The sequence below is a fragment of the Dromiciops gliroides genome, chromosome 3 (assembly GCF_019393635.1).
Source record: "Dromiciops gliroides isolate mDroGli1 chromosome 3, mDroGli1.pri, whole genome shotgun sequence".
Taxonomy (NCBI): domain Eukaryota; kingdom Metazoa; phylum Chordata; class Mammalia; order Microbiotheria; family Microbiotheriidae; genus Dromiciops; species Dromiciops gliroides.
In genome coordinates this window covers 405,926,033-405,944,279 of record NC_057863.1, presented here as the reverse complement: position 1 = coordinate 405,944,279, position 18,247 = coordinate 405,926,033, and the positions used below count along the sequence as shown (strand labels likewise).

The window sequence follows — 18,247 nt, the reverse complement described above, 5'->3', positions numbered from 1 at the left end:
TGTGAATGGCCGGATCTCCCCGGAAGCAAAAGCGACAGACCAGGCTTAACGCTGGCGAGTTTCCCACCCGGCCCGCTCTCACGGTTGCACCGGTCGGGTGGAGGTGAAAGGCCGCCAAGATGGCGCTGGCCATTCAGCTGCCCCGCTCCTTGATCGCCCGGCTGCTGACCGGCAGAGCCGTCCGCCTGGCCCGGCTCGGACCCCCGGAGGCGTTGCAGCCTTTCCACGGCCACTGCTGCCGATGCCGCCTCAGCCTCAGCCTCAGCTCCAGGGCTGCTCCCGGGGCCGGCTGGGCCTTGGCAGCGACGGCCCCCCGCCTCAGCCGCCGCCGCCTCTTCCTCGGAGGCCCTGCCCAGCGCCCCGCAGCCGCTGCTTCCGCCGCCTTCGCTCTCCCGGGTCCCGGCCCCTGCTCCCCGCCTCCCGAGCGGAGTTACAGCAGCACGGAGGAGCCGCCACCGCAGCCGCCGCCACCCCGCCAGCAGACCCGGGTGATGTACCTGGGACTGTTCAACCCCATCGTGTGGCTGCGCACCCGGGTCTACGCCTTCCTCATCTGGGCCTATTTCGACCAGGAGTTCAGCATCGCCGAGTTCACCGAGGGAGCGAAACAGGTTTGTCCCTTTCTCCCTCCTTTGGGTCTGCCTCCTCTTGTGCAACCAACGTCCCAGAGTCTGTGGAGGGTCTGGGGGAGCGGAGAGGTGACCTCTGGTCAACCCCATCTCCTGTCAGTGCCAGAATTTCACGTTGGATTTATAATTGGAGCACTTGGATCCAGATTTTTCTCTCCTACTTACTACTTACCTGGTGTGATCGTGATTTGGGGCGAATCACAGCTTTATACAGCCAGCATCAGTTTGCTCATTTGTATGATGAAGGAATTGAACAGATCTATGAGAACCCCTCCCACTACGAATTCTGCGATCCCACTTAGTACTCATTAATGGGAGCCACCTGGTTTGGGGACCAGATGAAACTTTTGTAAACGTTATTCACTATTTCAGGGACTGTTTCTGTTTGTCCTCCCTCTCCTGCTTTATCACCGGTCATACCATGGTAATGTCTGTCATACCATAAATGTGCCTTGTGGCTTTAGGAGAGTTGACTTCGTTAAGTATTACTTGTTTTGCTCATCATTCGTTGCCTTATTCTTGAGTGAGCAGATCAACCAAACAGACTAACATCAGAACATTTAAACTTAAGAATCGTCAGTCTTCTTTGTAGTAGCTATAGTATAATTAAGGTGTTAACATAAGTTAATCCTTCGTATTATTGAAACAGTAAATAAGTGATTTGGTCATCTGTCATGCTGTAACTGTCTATTCAAAAGGTTGGTTTTTGTCTATCTTAAGTCAGTAAGTATTAAGCACTGTCCTGCTTCTGTGCTAAGTTCTAGGAATTAAAAAGAAAAAGGCAAAACAGCCTTTGCCTTTGAAGTGCTTATGAGTTAAAACAGGAGACAAAACATGCAGATGAATAAATATGTAATATATGTGTGTCATATATGTATATGCAACAGATGTAACACATAAATTATAGCTATAGCTGAAAGATACCTGAGTGATCATAGAATACAATAGCTTGATTTTTCAAAAGAGGACCTAGTTTCAAATTCCAGTCCTGAAATTTACAATTTTTGTGGCCATACTCATTCCTTTGACCTTCCAGTTTGGTATGGATGAGATATATCTTATTATAAATCTTTTGAATATCAGAAGAACCATATCTTTTTAACCCTGGCTGGGCCAAAGAATGATTCTTAATGCTACGGGTTAGCCTCTGACATTCAGGAGGCATGGAAGCTGATTAAAGACAAAAGATATTCAGATAACTGGTAAAGGAAGAAAGAGAAACAAATGATACTGATGTTATTACATAATGGTGTTGCTAACAGACTTCTCTTAGCAAAAGCTAATAGAAAATACTGAGACTTGAGAACAGGTTCTAGTCACTCTTGTTGTATAACCCTTGGGGAGGTCTTGTAAACCTTCATGTCTGTTTCTCAATCTGGAAAGTGGAAATAATAATGCCTGACTTCCATAAACCAGAGGATACTTGTGGTATTTAAATAAGATGGTGTGTGTGAAGGTTTTTTGCACTGAGTAATAGAATTTTAGAGGTAGAAAAAACTATGGAAGTCATCTGGTTAACACCTTTCCTCTTTTTCTTGTGAAGAAACTATGGCTTGAGGTTGAAGCTAGCTAGCTAGTAACACTACTGGAAGAAAACTCCAATTTTCCTATCTTCCTAGCAAGTGTCCTAACTATTATACCAAGCTATTTTTGACAAAATTGTGTTATAGTCAAGACAGTGTGATTCTGCCATCTTCTTGAAAAATGTATATGAGGATCATATAAAACAAATATTTCCATATTTAGGAATTAAGTTGAACATCTAGAATATATGTTGTATTGTGCTAGGACACAAAAAAGTATCCTTCCTTCAGGAAGCTTATAGTTGATCTAGGAAAATGAGACGCATACATGAAAAATTACCCCTTGAAAAAAAAATGGCCCAAACTTGTGGTTTTATTGGTGTAAGAAACTCCAGATTAAAAAAAAAAATTCTTCATCAGTCCTGATCAACAACTGCTTTGCAACTTGGGGTCTATGGCAACTCACACTCACAAGTAGGGTGCATTATACATGGTGGAATGAATACTGAAATATATTGTATATTATGTACTATACCTTATACATATAATTTATATTTACATATATTTTTATACATACACACACACACACACACACACACAGAGGCATCTTAAGTGGTACAGTGGATTGAGTGCAGGGCCTGTTGTCAGGAAGATCTGAGTTCATAGATGGTCTGAGACACTAGTTGTGTGATCCTGGGTTAGTCCTTTAACCTGTTTGCCCCAGTTTCCTCAACTCTAAAATGAGGATAATAATAAAATCTACCCCAGAGGTTATTGGGAGGGTCAAATGAGATATCTGGAAACCATTTAGCACAGTGCCTGGAACGTAGTAGATCCTAAATAACAGTTTATTCCTTTTCCTCCCCACTAGACCATATGGAAATGGACAAACCCTTGGCAAATGTGGAGGGAAGACTAGATGATCTCTTTTCCAGATCTCTCATTCAGTGTGAAAGTCTCACTACCAATTCAAATCCTTTTCAAGTGGGAATACCACTAATGACTTTCCTCAGCCCCTATTTTTCATTCTGAGTAAAACTTTGAGAGAGCCACATCTGACTTACTTAGCATACTTTTAATCCAACTCCTATAAAATCTCATGTTACACTTCTACACAGTGTATTGTTTATACTTGTGCATAAGAGGAAAAGCCTCTTTTCATGCCATTATGAAATATCTAATTTGTTTTTTCTTTTCTAATAAAGGCTTTTGCTCATGTATCTAAGCTGCTTTCTCAGTGTAAATTTGATCTTCTGGAAGAGCTTGTCACCAAGGAGGTAAAATAATCATTCCCTTCTTTAAAAAGAAAAAGAATACATTGATCTTCTGTTAAGCTACTCATTTTTTATATTTGAAGTATAACAAAATATTCTTTTTAAACACTCATAAAGAATGCTGTGCATTTTATCAGCCAATAAATACCTACTACTTATGTATACTGGCAGGTAGGTAGTGGTGGTGGGATAGAGTGCTAAACCTCCAGTTAGAAAGACCATTCATGTCTACCTTAGCACTAGTTGTGTGACCTTAGTCAAGTCACTTCTCCTGTCCTCAGTTTCCTTACCTGCAAAATGTAGATAATCATAGTACCTTCCTTATGGGATCATTTTGAGGATCAAGTAAGAGAACATAAGTAAAGTGCTTTGCAAACCTTAAAGCAATATATAAATGCTAGTTATTATTTTTAGAAGTGTCAAAATAGTGAACTCTGACTTTTTAACACATGTAAGATTAAGGTAGTTTGGTGGATCTATGATCTTATCAATGCGCTTCCTTCTACCATTAATAAATTTCACAAATCATCCATACCCTCTCATCCCAAGCAGCTCTTCTCAATATCTTCCCATAAATCTTCCACAAGAGTTTCATCCACAGCATATTGGGGTGGCTCCCTGAGATCTCTGAATATTGCCTAGGTACTAGTGGAATACACAGGCAGTGTATATATTATTCTTCACTCTTGATTACATGACTGGCTCACCTCCATCTCTTTTGATAACATCTTTGAGGTTGCTTCTTTGCAACATATTAAAAAAAAAAAGATGAAGGTCGCTAACTTGTAACATAATTGAAAGTAAACTGACATGTTTAAACAGCTCATTATAGCTTTTGGTCAAAAATGATCTGCCTGAGTATTTATTTAGCACCTTGCCAGTCTACTCCCATGAGGATTGCCAAATACAGCAATAAAACTTAGAAATGAGAAAGTATTTAGTCATTGAAATAACATTTAAATTGGTGAACTCAGTAAAGCTCTTGTCTTAATTCTTCCAAACCCAGGTACTTCAAGTATTGAAGGAAAAAGTTGCTTCACTGCCTGACAACCATAAGACTGCACTTGCTGCTGAATTAGATGAAATTGTGTACACTGCAACAGGTGACATCTCCATTTACTATGATGATAAAGGTATGAGTTGACATTTATATCTGAATTATTCAAAGTGACAAAGACGAATTAACAGTTAGGCAGATAATTCCAAAATTATTATCTACATTGCTTTTGAATAGCTTTCTTGTGTCTCTTTGATGTTATAGGAACTAATAGTACTGAAATAATAGATCTGTATTACATCTCAGGCTGATGAAAGCATCAACTTGAGATGTGTGGCCTTCTCTTTTTTGAGTTCACCATATTAATGATTCATAACTGGAGATTCGAGGCAGTAAATACGAGTTTAGTTTTAAGTCTCTAGCTGAGTAGAGCTGAGTTTAGATGTAGGGGAAAGGAAGAGAAAAAAGAAAAGTACGTTGTATCAGCCAAGGACTAATGAATAGTATCACTTACTCTGTCTGGTTTACTCAAGTGGTAAAGTTTTATTTTTTATTACGAATTTAACAAACAATATGGGCATTTTAATACACAACAAATAAAGAATATTGTATATGACACTATAAACGTCTGTTGATGTGAACTTTTTTTTAGAGGATATTAAATTTAACCATAGTACTAGCAAATTGCCTAATTTGTTGCCACTTTATAACTTCTATTTTTTCATATTTTTAAGGTTATGTTAATATTCTCTTCACTTATTTTTTCTTCTCTATCACTTCCAGATGGAAGGCCTTCCTTAGACCATTAGTATAGTCAAGCAAAACAAATCATTACTGTGGCCCCATCTGAAGATGTCCATCTCATTTTACACATCAAGTGCACCACCATTTAGTGGTGAGGTTTTTACAACTTCTTTATCAACTTTTTTATAGTTTATCCCTTTTATTCAATTGGCTAATTATGTAGTTCTCTGTGAAAATATGATTTATTTCTATCATCTTTTAATGAAATTCCAATTCTAAACTAAATTTCAGTATTCCGACTTTGGACTTTTGATGTTCTGCCTCATATTGACCTTTGGTGTCTCTTTGAAGCCTAAAAAGACAAATTTTTAAATTAACTTGATGGAATTGTTTTTATCTTCTATGCTATTCTTTTTAACCTGAACATATGAATTTGAATAATGTACTCCAGTGTTAAAAAGCTTTTTTTAAGTGACCACTTTAATTATAAGGAAACCATTCAAATTAATAAGTGCCTAAAAAGGAAATAAGCAGTACAAAACATCCCACTTATCTAAAGATATAATTTATAGCAACCTCAGTCATCCAGACATCATCACGATTGTGGAAATAAACCAGTGAGGCTTCTAGTCATCTGAAATAGATGTCACAAAATCCCAAAATAATAAAGTCCATTCTCTTGTCTTATAAGCAATCAGACACTTAGCTTAAGTCCATTATTTTATGTTTTCCTGGAACATAATGATTGAGACCTCTGGGAAAGGCCTACCCCTTCTGAAGCCTGAGACACCAGACCAATATCAAAAGGACTGGAGGGAGCCTTGAACTGTAGGCCTGACATAGGACCAAGTGCTTTTGACGTTTTTTTTTTTAAACCCCTCTCCAAGCAATTCTTTCATCATTTGGCTTCATAATGTTGTGCTCCTCAGATTTTCTTTATGTCTAACTATTCCTTCTTAGTTATCTTGGTTGAATCATCATGAACTTTTTTGCCCTCTTTCTATGAGGTTCTGCCAGGGACCCCTTCTGTGCACCCTTTTCTCTTTATACTTTTACCCTTAGTTATCTTATCTGCAGATAATATTGTTTTAAGTCTACGAGGGTGACTCCTAAATCTGTATATCCAACTGTGATCTCTCTCCTAAAAGCCACTTAAGTATTACCAACTTGTACATTTCTTTGGGTATATCACTCATATTAGACTAATCATGTCCAAAATACAATTCACCTTCACCCTGATGGAGACATACCTTACCTAGTGAAGTTAACACCATTCCCATCGTTACCCCCAATCACCCAGGTCACAATCTCAGAACACTGTTGTCTTTTTTCTCTAACTCACTGTACTAAACCAATCAATTGCCAGAATTTTTCATTGTATCTACGTCATCTCTTAAATGTGTCTCCTATCTGTACTCACACTGCAGTTACTTTAGTTCAGGCCCTCGTCACTGCTCATCCAGAATACTGTAATTGCCTCTTTAATTGGCCTTTTTCATGCCAATTCTTCCTCTGTTCAACCTATCCTACACACACAGCTGCCAACATAATTTTCCTAAGCCACAAGTTTGACTTTGTCATTCCCCCCACTCAAAAACTTTTAATGACTCACCATTTTTTTTTGGATAAAACAAAAACTCCTTAAGCTGGTTTTTAAAATCCTCCCAGGTGTGAATGGATCCAGCCATTCTGGAGAACAGTTTGGACCTATGCCCAAAGGGCTATAGAACTGTGCATACCCTTTGATCCAGCAATACCACTGCTAGGTTTATATGCCAGAGACATCTCCAAAAAAAGAAAAAGACCTATTTGTACACAAATATTTATGGCAGCTCTTTTTGTGATGGCTAAGAATTGAAAATCAAAGGAATTCCCATCAATTGGAGAATGGCTGAACAAGCTGTGGTATATAATGGTGATGGAATATTATTGTGCTATAAGAAATGACAAGGAGGATGTATAGTGAAGTGAGCAGAACCAAGAGAACATTGTACACAGAGACAGCAATATTGTTTGATGAAGAACTGTGAATGACAACTATCTCAACAATAGAAGGATCCAAGACAATCCCAAAGGACTAATGATGAAACCTACTATCCACCTCCAAAGAAAGAACTGATATTGATTGAATGCAGACTAAAGCATGCTATTTTTCACTTAATTTCTTTTTTTTTCTTCAAGTTTTCTTGTATAAAATGACTAATATGGTAATTTTTATATACTGTGGTGGGGAGTGGTAAGGAAGGAGGGATAAAATTTGGAACTCAAAACTTTAAACAAATATGCTTATTATTAAAAAAGAAAGAAAAGTCCTTCCAGGTCTGATTCCAGTCTACCTTTCCAGCTTTATTTCAGGCAATTCCCCTTGGGAATTCTAATTTCTAGTTAAACTGGCTTACTATCTGTTTTGTTGTTGTTTTTGTATTGCCAGCACCCTGTAGAGTGCTTTGCATTTGCTAGAAGCTTAAATTTCTAACTGAATTGAAAGTCCATTAACTATTATCTTGCAATCAATTCTAATAAACATATTTGTGAAATTAGAAAGAATATCAGTATTGTTAAAGGAAAGAATGCTGATACTCTTACAACTAAGGAAGATTCAAAAATAAAACCCCTTGCAACACAGCTTGAAAGGCATAACAATATGAAGCATTTCATATAGGGACAAACAGCTCAATGATACCCTGAGGATATTGCTGTATTAAAGCACAGGATAATCATGGATGTTAATGATGATTATTTAGAAAAGATGGTTATCTTATATGTTATCTGCTGGAGGGTTTTTTGTGGATAGTAAAAAGGGTATTTTATTATCAGAAATTACTTGTAGATGTCCCTGATTTTCTTTTTCTAAAATTTCAGTTTTATTTTGTTTTCAGTTCTGAATTTCCTCCTTCCCACCTCCCCTTCCACTACATTGAGAAAGCAAGAAAAATAAAACCCATTGCAAAATGTAGAGTCAAGCAAAACAAATTCCTGCATTAATCTTATTCCAAAAAAATCCCAACAGCAACATATTCCTTAATGTTCACTTTGATTCTGTTACCTCTTTATCTGGAGGTGGGTAGCATGTCATGAGACCTCTGGAATTGTGGTTGATTATTGTGTTGATCAGAGTTCCTGAGTCTTTCAGGATTTTTGTCTTTACAATATGATTATCTTATATATTGTTCTTCTGGTTCTGATCACTTTTCATACAAGTCATCCCAGGTTTTCTCTGAAACCATCTCCTTCATCATTTCTTATAGCACAATAGTTTTCTATCCTATTTATATACCATAACTTGTTCAGCTATTTGGGGGGGGGGGGCGGTGAGGCAATTGGGGTTAAGTGACTTGCCCAGCGTCACACAGCCAGTAAGTGTTAAGCGTCTGAGGCTGGATTTGAACTCAGGTCCTCCTGACTCCAGGGCCGATGCTCTATCCACTGGGCCACCCAGCTGCCCCCTGTTCAGCTATTTTTTGCCAGTTGATGGGTGCCTCCTCAATTTCTAATTCTTTGCCACCATAAAAAAAGAGGTTCTATAAATATTTTTTGTATATATGGATCATGGATCCTTTTCTTTTTTCTTTGGAGTATAGACTTAGTAGAAGTGTTGCTGGATCAAAGGGTATGCACACAGTTCAATAGCTTTTTAGACATAGTTCCAAATTTCCAGAGTGGCTGGACCAGTTCACAGCTCCATGAACATTATATTTTAATGCACCCATTTTCCCACAACTCCTCTAAAATGTTATTTTTCCTTTTTTGTCATCTTAACCAGTCTGATAAATATGAAGTAGTACTTCAGATATTTTCTTAATATTCATTTCTCTATTGGTGATTTAGACCATTTTTTCATTTGACTGTTGATAATTGGGCAGATAGGTAGTACAGTGGATAGAGTGCCAGGTCTGGAGTAAGGAAAACTCATCTTCCTGAGTTCAAATCTGAAACACTTAATAGCTGTGTGACCCCGGGCAAGTCGCTTAATGCTGTTTGCTTCAGTTTCTCATCTATAAAATTGTCTGGAGATGGAAATGGCAAACCATCCCGTATCTTTGCCAAGAAAACCCCAAATGGAGCCATGAAGAGTCAGACACAATCGAATAACATTGATAATTGAGATTTCTTCCTCTGAAAACTGCTTCTTTATGTCCTTTGACCATTTATAAATGAGGGAATGGTTCTTCATCTTATATGTTCCCTATATAATCTTTTAAAAAATAGGACCTTTATCAGAGAAATTTGTTACAAAGATTTTCCCCCAGTTTGTTTTTCTAATTTTAGATACATTGGTTTTGTTTATGCAAAAAAAAAATTAATAATTTTATATAATCACAATTGTCTACTTTACCTCCTGTGAACCTCTCTGTGTCTTGTCTGGTCATAAATTCTTCCCCTATCCAGATATCAGGTAGGTATTCCTTCTATGCTCCTCTAATTTATAACTGTTTTAAGAAGGAAGAAAAGTATATAATACATTTTAGAAAGATTTTCTTTTTATAATTATTTTTAATTTTGTTTAGTTGTATTGCTGACAAATATTTATGAACAATGCCACATTCCCTAATTTTAGATAATAATAGTCTCATTTATTTAGTTATAAAATATTTCCTTTAAAACAACTCTGGTAATTATAAACTTATGTTTATGTATTTCTTTACCGATTGCATAGCACTTTACAAACATTGTGCCATTTGAACAGCACAATAGCCCTTTGAAAGATAACGATTATCCCCATTTTACAGATCAGGAAATTGAGGCACAAAGAGATTACAAGGCACAAATGATTTGCCAGTGATCACAACTAGTGTCCAAGGCAAGATTTAAGCCAAGTTCTTTCTTACTCCATATTCAGCACTGTCAAGTATTACATGCTGCTTCTATCATTCCCATTTTTCATATGAGGAAACCGAGGTCCAGAGGGGATAAGTGATTTGTCCAATTAATAATTAGTAGAGGCAAAACTTGAACACAGGTCTGATAATTCTGAGTCCAGGATTTTTTTCCAGTTTAGTTATGAAAATGAGTTACTGTACTATATTTTCAAGTTGAAAAGCAGACCTATAAGAAGTCAGATGATAAACCAGTTTGAATTTAAATAAACTGCCCTGCTTTGTAACCCAAAATAAACTGTTCTTTTTATTCCTTTTCTCCTCTAGTGCTCCTTTTTGAATGTTTAATTACATCGAATTCATTGAATTAAATGTTAAATTACATGGTTTTAGTAATTCATGTAGAATAAATTGAGAATGTGGTTGCAAAAACTTTGTAATGATTTGTAGTAAAAACTTAGTAATTTGCATGTCTGATACATAAGGTTATTAGATTAGTAAAGGTGATTTTTAAGATAATCTGAAGTATTATTTTGTTCTCATAAGTTGGCTTCTGATGTGAATAGAAACATTCCAGAGGTACTTTCCATAGAAACAACCATTTTAGTCTCCCTGATGAAACTCTTAAGTGGAACAAAAATATTCCAGATTCAGCTGGTAGATCAGAATATAGAAATGAAACAACATTCCATCTTGCATGATCATGATGATTTTATATTTATTTCATCCTACTTTTTTTTTCTTTTTTTGCTTCATCCTACTTTTCACAGGAGGACTACCACACAGTTTCTGTTGGCTTTAGGAGTAAGATTGATTTTTGAGATTCTTTAAATGTTTTTTCTCTACAACCAGGTTAATTCATTTTTTTTTAGTGTACTTCTTGACTTGCCATTGTATAAAAATTCTACTTCCTTTTCCTATATATGACCTTGTCTGTGGTACTATTTCTATACACATCACAAATTCAGGAGGCTAGCAAGAATAAGGAACTCTTCTGAATTTATTAATTGCCAGCCCCTACACCCACACCCACACACACACACACACACACACACTCTCTCTCTCTCTCTCTCTCTCTCTCTCTCTCACTTTGCAGTTGTATATTTGTCATGTTGGTGTACCTGCTGAAGTACATTAAGCAAATAATATTTTCATCATGGATGTTCCCAGTTTTACCCTGCTAATTTTAATTAATGTGCTATACTCATTGTTTATTAGGTGCAGCAAAATAAGCTAGCTTATTTGTCAATTTGGGGCACATTTTCATATTTAAATTTCTTCTACAGTAATCTTGTTGACAGAAACTTTATATTTACCCTTGTCTCTGGTCTAGAATAATTATGATAATCTGGAGAGGTAGCTTTAATTTAATTTTAGAAAAATGGTATGATGGTTGTTACGGAATATTTATTAGAATTATATTTTCAGAATATATTAGAATTATATTTTAACTGTTCTTCACTGGTTTGTTTCTTATATACCTTAGCTATATAATATATTCACCAAAAACAAATATACTATAAATACTGATGATAACTTGTAATATCTTGGATGTTTAGCTTATTGAATATTGTGTATTTGATGTCTTTTTGTTTTTTCCCTAAAGGAAGAAAATTTGTTCACATCCTGATGTGCTTTTGGTATCTAACCAGTGCCAAACTCCCTGATGAGACATTAAGTGGAACCAAAATATTCCAAGTTCACCTAGGGGATCAGAATGTAGAAACTAAACAACTTCTTAGTGCAAACTATGAGTAAGTCTCCTGAGTTTTATTTCCTCTTTCTTTTGAGAGTTTTTGGTGCCAAGGAGTAAAATCTAGATGATATTTTCAAAATGAAAAAAACATGAAATTTTGCAAGTAATTTGTAAAAGGATCCAAGAAAAAGGAAATACTAGCTGAAGAACTGAGGTTTGCTTTCAGAAATTCTAAGGATGGGGCTGAAATTTAGTCAAGTGACAAGTGGACAGTGAACTACTTAAAGAGAATGATACTGGGTTCCTAGATGAATTGATCTTAAAATGTCAATGCCACAATTCATAGTTATCAAAATGTGTCACTTATCATCAAGACTAGCTTTGCTTTAAAAAAAAACAAACAAAACAAAACAAAAAAAACTTCTAAAGCACACTCAAAAATGGCCGGTGAAGGAAAAGGCATTTTGATGTTTCCAGAGGTAAGAAAGTTATTATTGACCTTAATTTGTTTTTGCCTTAATTTTATCTATATCATCCCTCATAACAAAGAATAAAAGAGAAAGAGGGAGGAAAAACAATTGAGCAATACCAACCAACACATAAACCACATCTGACAGTATATTCATGTCCTACATCTACAGCTCCCCTCTGGCAAAGAAGGGAGAAAAGTTCATTTTCTCATTCCCTTTTCAACAACTAGCTTGTTGACAATTTTTAAAAGCATTTATTTTCTCCATTTCTGTTTCTTTGAAGTTTACTTTCTTTGCAGTTACCAAAAGACATTTTAAATAGCATTTCTTGTATCTGTCTCCTCTCTATTCATATAAACATCCCCAACCCCCTCAGTTCAAGCTTCATCACCTCTTGCCTGGGCTATTCAAAACTTCTTAATTGATCTTCCTGCCTTAAAACTCTTCCTATCACACCTTCTACCCAGCTGCCAAAATGATTTCCCTAAAGCATAGATCTCTCTATGTGTTCCTCCCTCTCATTAAACTCTATTGGCTCCCTAAGATCAAGTATTATCTCATCCTTTAATTTCTAAGGGTTCTTTTTGTGTATTTTATAATGTACTTAATGATTAGAATAGTAGTAAATGTATGTAAGTTATAAATAAGTAAATGCACACATTGGAGCTATGTGCTTTTACTGAAAAGGGGGTACATGATCAAAAAAGTTTGGAGACCATTGATCTAAGATAATAGCTGATTTTATTTTATGAGAATGACTTAAAAGTGCAAAAATTAAATTCTTCCACTATAACACTTAAAATGCCTTTAATAAACCTAAACTGCATATGATGAAATGCCTGCCTATGTACAGATAAAGGAATAAGGAAAAAAGAATTAAAATTTTAGTTGATTGAGTAGGAAGAGCCACTAACTTTACATGAACTGTTAACTGTCAGATTTCTAAAACATCTATGTCTGCTATATGTTGTTATATCTGAACACTACTTGCATAAATATGAAATTAAGAAATTGCTTTTATCGTGTTATTCTGAGGCATGTTAAATAATGAAATATCTTAATTTCAATTTGTCTAGCCACCAGAAAATACACATTGAAAGTTTGAACGTACTCTTGAGTTATATGATTATATATTTGGTTGGTGATTTGGTAAATTAAATATTTTGCTGAGGTGGAGGTTCCTTGTTTTGGTTTATATTTAACATTAGACAGATGTTTGATAATTATCCATTGTTTTAAAAGTGTAAGATAATTATAAATTATATAATTATCCAAGTTTTATATGGATTTGTTTTATTATGATTTCATTATGCTATCTTTTCTTTTAGATTTCAGAGAGAGTTTACACAAGGAGTGAAACCTGACTGGACAATTGCAAGGGTTGAACATTCAAAATTATTAGAATAATCATCTTTCTCATGGAAAAATCAGCATTTGGACTTTTGAGCTGCTGTGACAAACTAAAAATAGAACTTTTTGGATCACTCAATCTCCACATAATCTACTGTGGATTAATTTTGTATTACTTTGAAATATTTACAGTATCTTGGTGTGACACAATAAAATTTTTTTTCAGATCTTCACCACCTTATATAAAATACTTTTTTAAAAAACCTTTTTGATGTTGTAAATGATCACTACGCATATGCCATCAGGCATGGATTTCACTACCCTTTAAAAGAGGTAATATAGAGGGATTATAAAACCCTAAAGACTTAAAATATTTGGTGCTTAACTCACTTATAGTATTTAATCAGGTGCAATGTAAGGGTTTTTATAAAAGCCATAATTGAAATTTATCTCTTGAAAAGGCTAGTTTTGCTGAGAAAGGCATACAAATTATAACTTTGAACCAACTGAGTTGGTTATTGATATTATAGTGGTTGCCAAGGGAAGATACATATATACCTGAATGCCACTCACTTCTCAGAAAAAGAATTGCACAAACAATTTTAAAATTTGGAGTGAGTTCACCAACTCCTAAACCTTATTAAATCATTAAAATTTTAACATTGGAATGGACCTTAGAAAGTAATTGAAAACCCTCATTCTGCAGATAAAATGAATACCCAGGGAACTTAAGTGACTTGTCCAAGGTTTCATGGCAAATTAATGGCAAGCCCAAAACAGGAACCCAGAGTTTGTGATACTCAGTTCAGTATTTTTTTTTTTTTTGCAAAATGACATTGGCCTGGAGCCAGAAGGATTGTCAGCTTTTTAGCAATAGCAGACTGTCTCCAAGCAAAATGCAGGTCATATCAGTTCGGGGCCCTTTTCCAACATTGCCAGTTTCTCTCTCTGTCTCTCTCTGTCTCTGTTTCTTTCTCTTTCCCTACCCACCCTTCTCCTTGCCCATTCCCCCCTTCCCCTCTTCCCTTGTCTCTGCTCCTTTTTTTAAGATTTGGTGACCTTATCTCAGGCTGGAAATGAAGGCTTTCTCATGAGCCTCATCCCACTGCATTCACTTCTTCGCTTTTTTTTTTCCCCATAAAAGTATTTTTTTATTTAAAGAGGTTTTTTTGGGGGGGAGGGGCGGGGGACAGGGGTTGGATTTTTTTGCAGGGCAATGAGGGCTAAATGAATTGCCCAGGGTCATACAGCTAGTAAGTGTCAAGTGTCTGAGGTCAAATTTGAACTCGGATCCTCCTGAATCCAGGGCTGGTGGTTTATCCACTTCACCACCTAGCTGCCCCACTTCTTCACTTTCAAACCTGGGCCAGCAGCACCTTTGGAGTTCATGGTATTGGTGTTAGGCTTAGTGTGGACCACCAGTTGGCTTTACCTCACTGCAAATCAGATTTCCAGCTTCCCCCAGTAGCAGGGACTACAGGTGTGTGCCACCACTCCCTGTACCAATTGCTTTCTTAGCTTTCTTACTTAAGATTCCTTTGTTAGTTTCATAAATATTTGATCGATTTGTCTTTCGTATTTTTCCCAGGATATTTTGTGCTACATGGATGAAATAAAGCTGTCAATAGAAAAGTAAGAATTCCAAGTTTTATCCCATTTTGAGGAACTTTTAAGTGGCTGTTTGTATGTAATGTGGTAGGCACCATTCAAAGCAACTTAGCCCCTGTGATAATTAAAACCAAATTCTCAACTTGGTGGTGAGTAGCACTCAATTGTGTCTACTGTGTTTTCCCTGGTTATCTTTTCCAGACTAGCAGCTGTTGAATTCCAATACTTAGAGTAATATAATGACATATTTTTCTTTATATATAGCATGTTTTTATTGCCTTTTTTAAATCAAGTAAAAAAAAAAACCTGGAAAAATTTTCTTCTTGCATGGACTTTACTGTTGTTTTCTATGCAGGAAAATACTCAAACTCTCAAAATGACATGCTTATATATTTGAAATTATCATAACACTTTTTAAATAAAAAAAGAAAGCAAATGGAAATTTTGGTTTTATCTGAAGCTTCTTCTTGGTTGCATTCCCCAGAAATATAAAGCATGGTAATCAGTTGGTGTCCATATAAAAAAAATAAATGAAAAACTACAAAACCATTGATAAGATTTGATGCCAGTGTGTGTTTGAATGATGTTTTAGGCCAGGGTCAGTTTACAAACTTTTTTTTTTACTTGCATAACATATAAAGACCAGAAATATCTTGCTAAAAATTTGTTGCATGGTCAGCTAGTTTTAAACCTAATAAATTGGTGCCTTAAAGAAATTTCATAGTTATAAATGACTTCAGTTGTCACATTGTTTCACTACCTAACATATTCTTGTGGAATTAATTGAAAGCATTAAATGAAGCGTAACTATAGCATGGTCTGGTTTAGAGAGATGAGGCTAACACAAAATTATAAGTAAGCCATTTAAGACAGTATTTAACTAAGTGCCAAACTAGCAGTCTCAGTGCTGTAGAAATTAGAAAGCAGAAAATCAATAAGAGCTATTATACTCCAGTATGCTTTTCAGGATGCTTCCCTTTCCTCTATATTCCCTAAATCCTCCCTGCTCATCCTATTCCTTTTGAGAAGCATTATGACAGTGAAAAGAGCAAGAGTCTAAGAATTAGGGAGCTTGGATTTGCAGTCATTGTTATTGAGAGCAAGCAAATCACTTAATCTCTCTGAGAATCAGTTTCCTTATCTGTAAAAATGGGGATAATACTGTCACATTTAAAAAACAATAAACTTAGAAGAAGCCCTCTGCTGCTTTCTTTAGGATCCTCAACATAGATCAGAATTGCTTAGGATGAGAGGGTGTTTGATGGGTGAAGACACCAATAGAGGAAAAGCCCACATCATTGGTACACAAGAGATCACCCTGAAGAAGCAACAGTATTTGTATTACCTACCTCACAGGGGTGTTGTGAGGAAAATGCTCTGTAAACCCAAGCTTTATACAAATCCTTATTAATTAAAAAAAAAAAAGGCTTCATATCAATTCTTCTAGACTTTTAGGTCTACATGACAAAAAATTTCTGCTATTTGAAATTTTAAAAATCAGGTATATTGCCCATAGGCCACCTGTTGGGTTTTTTTTTGAAACAGGAGTCATGTTGTACGCTGGCCTAAGACAGGGTGAATCAAGGATTTGCTGTCCAGTGGCTAGCTGTGGTGGTTTTACCCATTCTCATAAGGAAAATGTTGTGACCTTTTCCTTTGCTTTTCTTTCTTTTCCTTTTTTTTGTTGTTGTTGTTGTGTAATTTTGAGTATAATAAGGGAGAGACAATCCTAAAGTGTGTCTCTAGTTCCAGTAACTTTTTTGGAGGGGAGGGTGGAGGTGAAAATAGATTATTTAGACTTGTCTTGAAGTTACCTTAGATCTTAGGAGGTGGAGATATAGGGTGTCTTAGCCACCACTGTAAATATGTGTATTATAGTATAGTATATAAAGAAAAATCAATGAGGATTGCAAGAAAACTAAATCAAACTAAGAACTAGGGATATAATTTGTTTTGTATACACATAAATATGAGGTTGTCAATATCGACTTTCATCGTCTTTCCCCTTTTTAAAGTAATTTAACTTTGTAAAGTTGCTAAAATTCTAGCTAGTCTGTCTAAAAATATCTAATGAGTGGTCACCAATAAATTATAAGCTTTAGCAAGAGTTTAGACTTTTTTTTAAGTGAGGCAATTGGGGTTAAGTGACTTGCCCAGGGTCACACAGCTAGTAAGTGTTAAGTGTCTGAGGCCAGATTTGAACTCAGGTACTCCTGACTCCAGGGCTGGTGCTCTATCCACTGTACCACCTAGCTGCCCCAAGAGTTTAGACTTTTAAGCATTTATTAAGGAGAATAAGAATTTGGTGAAGAGAGAGAAAGAGGCCTAGATGCCTACATCTATCTGTCTCAGGGAGCCTGCATTTTTTTTTCACTCTCCACAAGAGTCCTGAGAAAAGAGAGTGAACCACCCCTTCTTCATCCCACAAGCCTCCTGTGGAAACTGGAAACATCCTTTCCCCACACACATAGCTCCAAGCTAATTAGCTGATAGCTTTGACAGACAGGACCCATGAGCAAATGTCACTTCCTGACACCAAGGAACTGACCACATGGCTTTCCCTCAGATGCCTTCTCATGGCAGAGCTTTCCTATAGTAATTCCAGCAGGTGGCGTCACTACAATTGTTACAGTCCCCCCTGTGCTTCAAGTTTCCTCACATGAAGCAGTAACATTACAGATGCTTATTTATGACTGACTAAATAAAGGGAATGAAAAGAGAGAAAAAGAAATTGAAGGACGTATTGACAAAGGCTAAAGGCGGCACTCCCCTTTAGTAAGTGGACATTATAAACAGTGTATACAATGTGGAAAAGAAAAACAGGGAAATGTCCATTTAAGTCTTTGAAAGTCTTAGATGATTCTTGGGATGTCCTCTGGGTGTAGTCCTGGAATGGAAATCTTTTCAGGAGTTGATGTGTGGATGCTGTTAATCAGCCAAGAAAATTTCCTACAAAATTGAGCTTAACACAACTTTAAAATAGCTTTATCAATAATCAAATCAAACAGTGAGAGTTCTCAAAAACATGTCTAAGGGAATTCAGAATCTTAGTTGTTATACATGAAACATATAATAAAACAAAAATTGAAACATTCTCTAAAACTTAATATTACTACACTCCTCTAAAATTTAATATTAC

The 18,247-nt window shown here is 36.2% G+C and overlaps 1 protein-coding gene across 4 annotated transcripts; it reads left to right on the top strand.

Annotated features, from left to right (window-relative positions):
• The first annotated feature begins 36 nt into the window (after positions 1–36).
• MAIP1 (matrix AAA peptidase interacting protein 1) lies at positions 37–16,529 on the top strand. Of its 4 annotated transcripts, XR_006355671.1 has the most exons (7): positions 37–611; positions 3,358–3,429; positions 4,433–4,559; positions 11,591–11,738; positions 13,479–13,833; positions 15,089–15,132; positions 16,325–16,529. XR_006355671.1 is itself a non-coding variant. In XM_043995680.1 (5 exons), the coding sequence occupies exons 1-5, from the start codon at positions 120–122 to the stop codon at positions 13,555–13,557; spliced, it is 918 nt and encodes a 305-aa protein (XP_043851615.1). In that variant the 5' UTR covers positions 37–119; the 3' UTR covers positions 13,558–14,656. The 4 variants fall into 4 exon arrangements, 1 of the variants encoding a protein (XP_043851615.1); XR_006355670.1 differs by lacking the exon at positions 16,325–16,529 and having other exon boundaries at positions 15,089–16,313; XM_043995680.1 differs by lacking the exons at positions 15,089–15,132; positions 16,325–16,529 and having other exon boundaries at positions 13,479–14,656.
• The last annotated feature ends 1,718 nt before the right edge of the window (positions 16,530–18,247 follow it).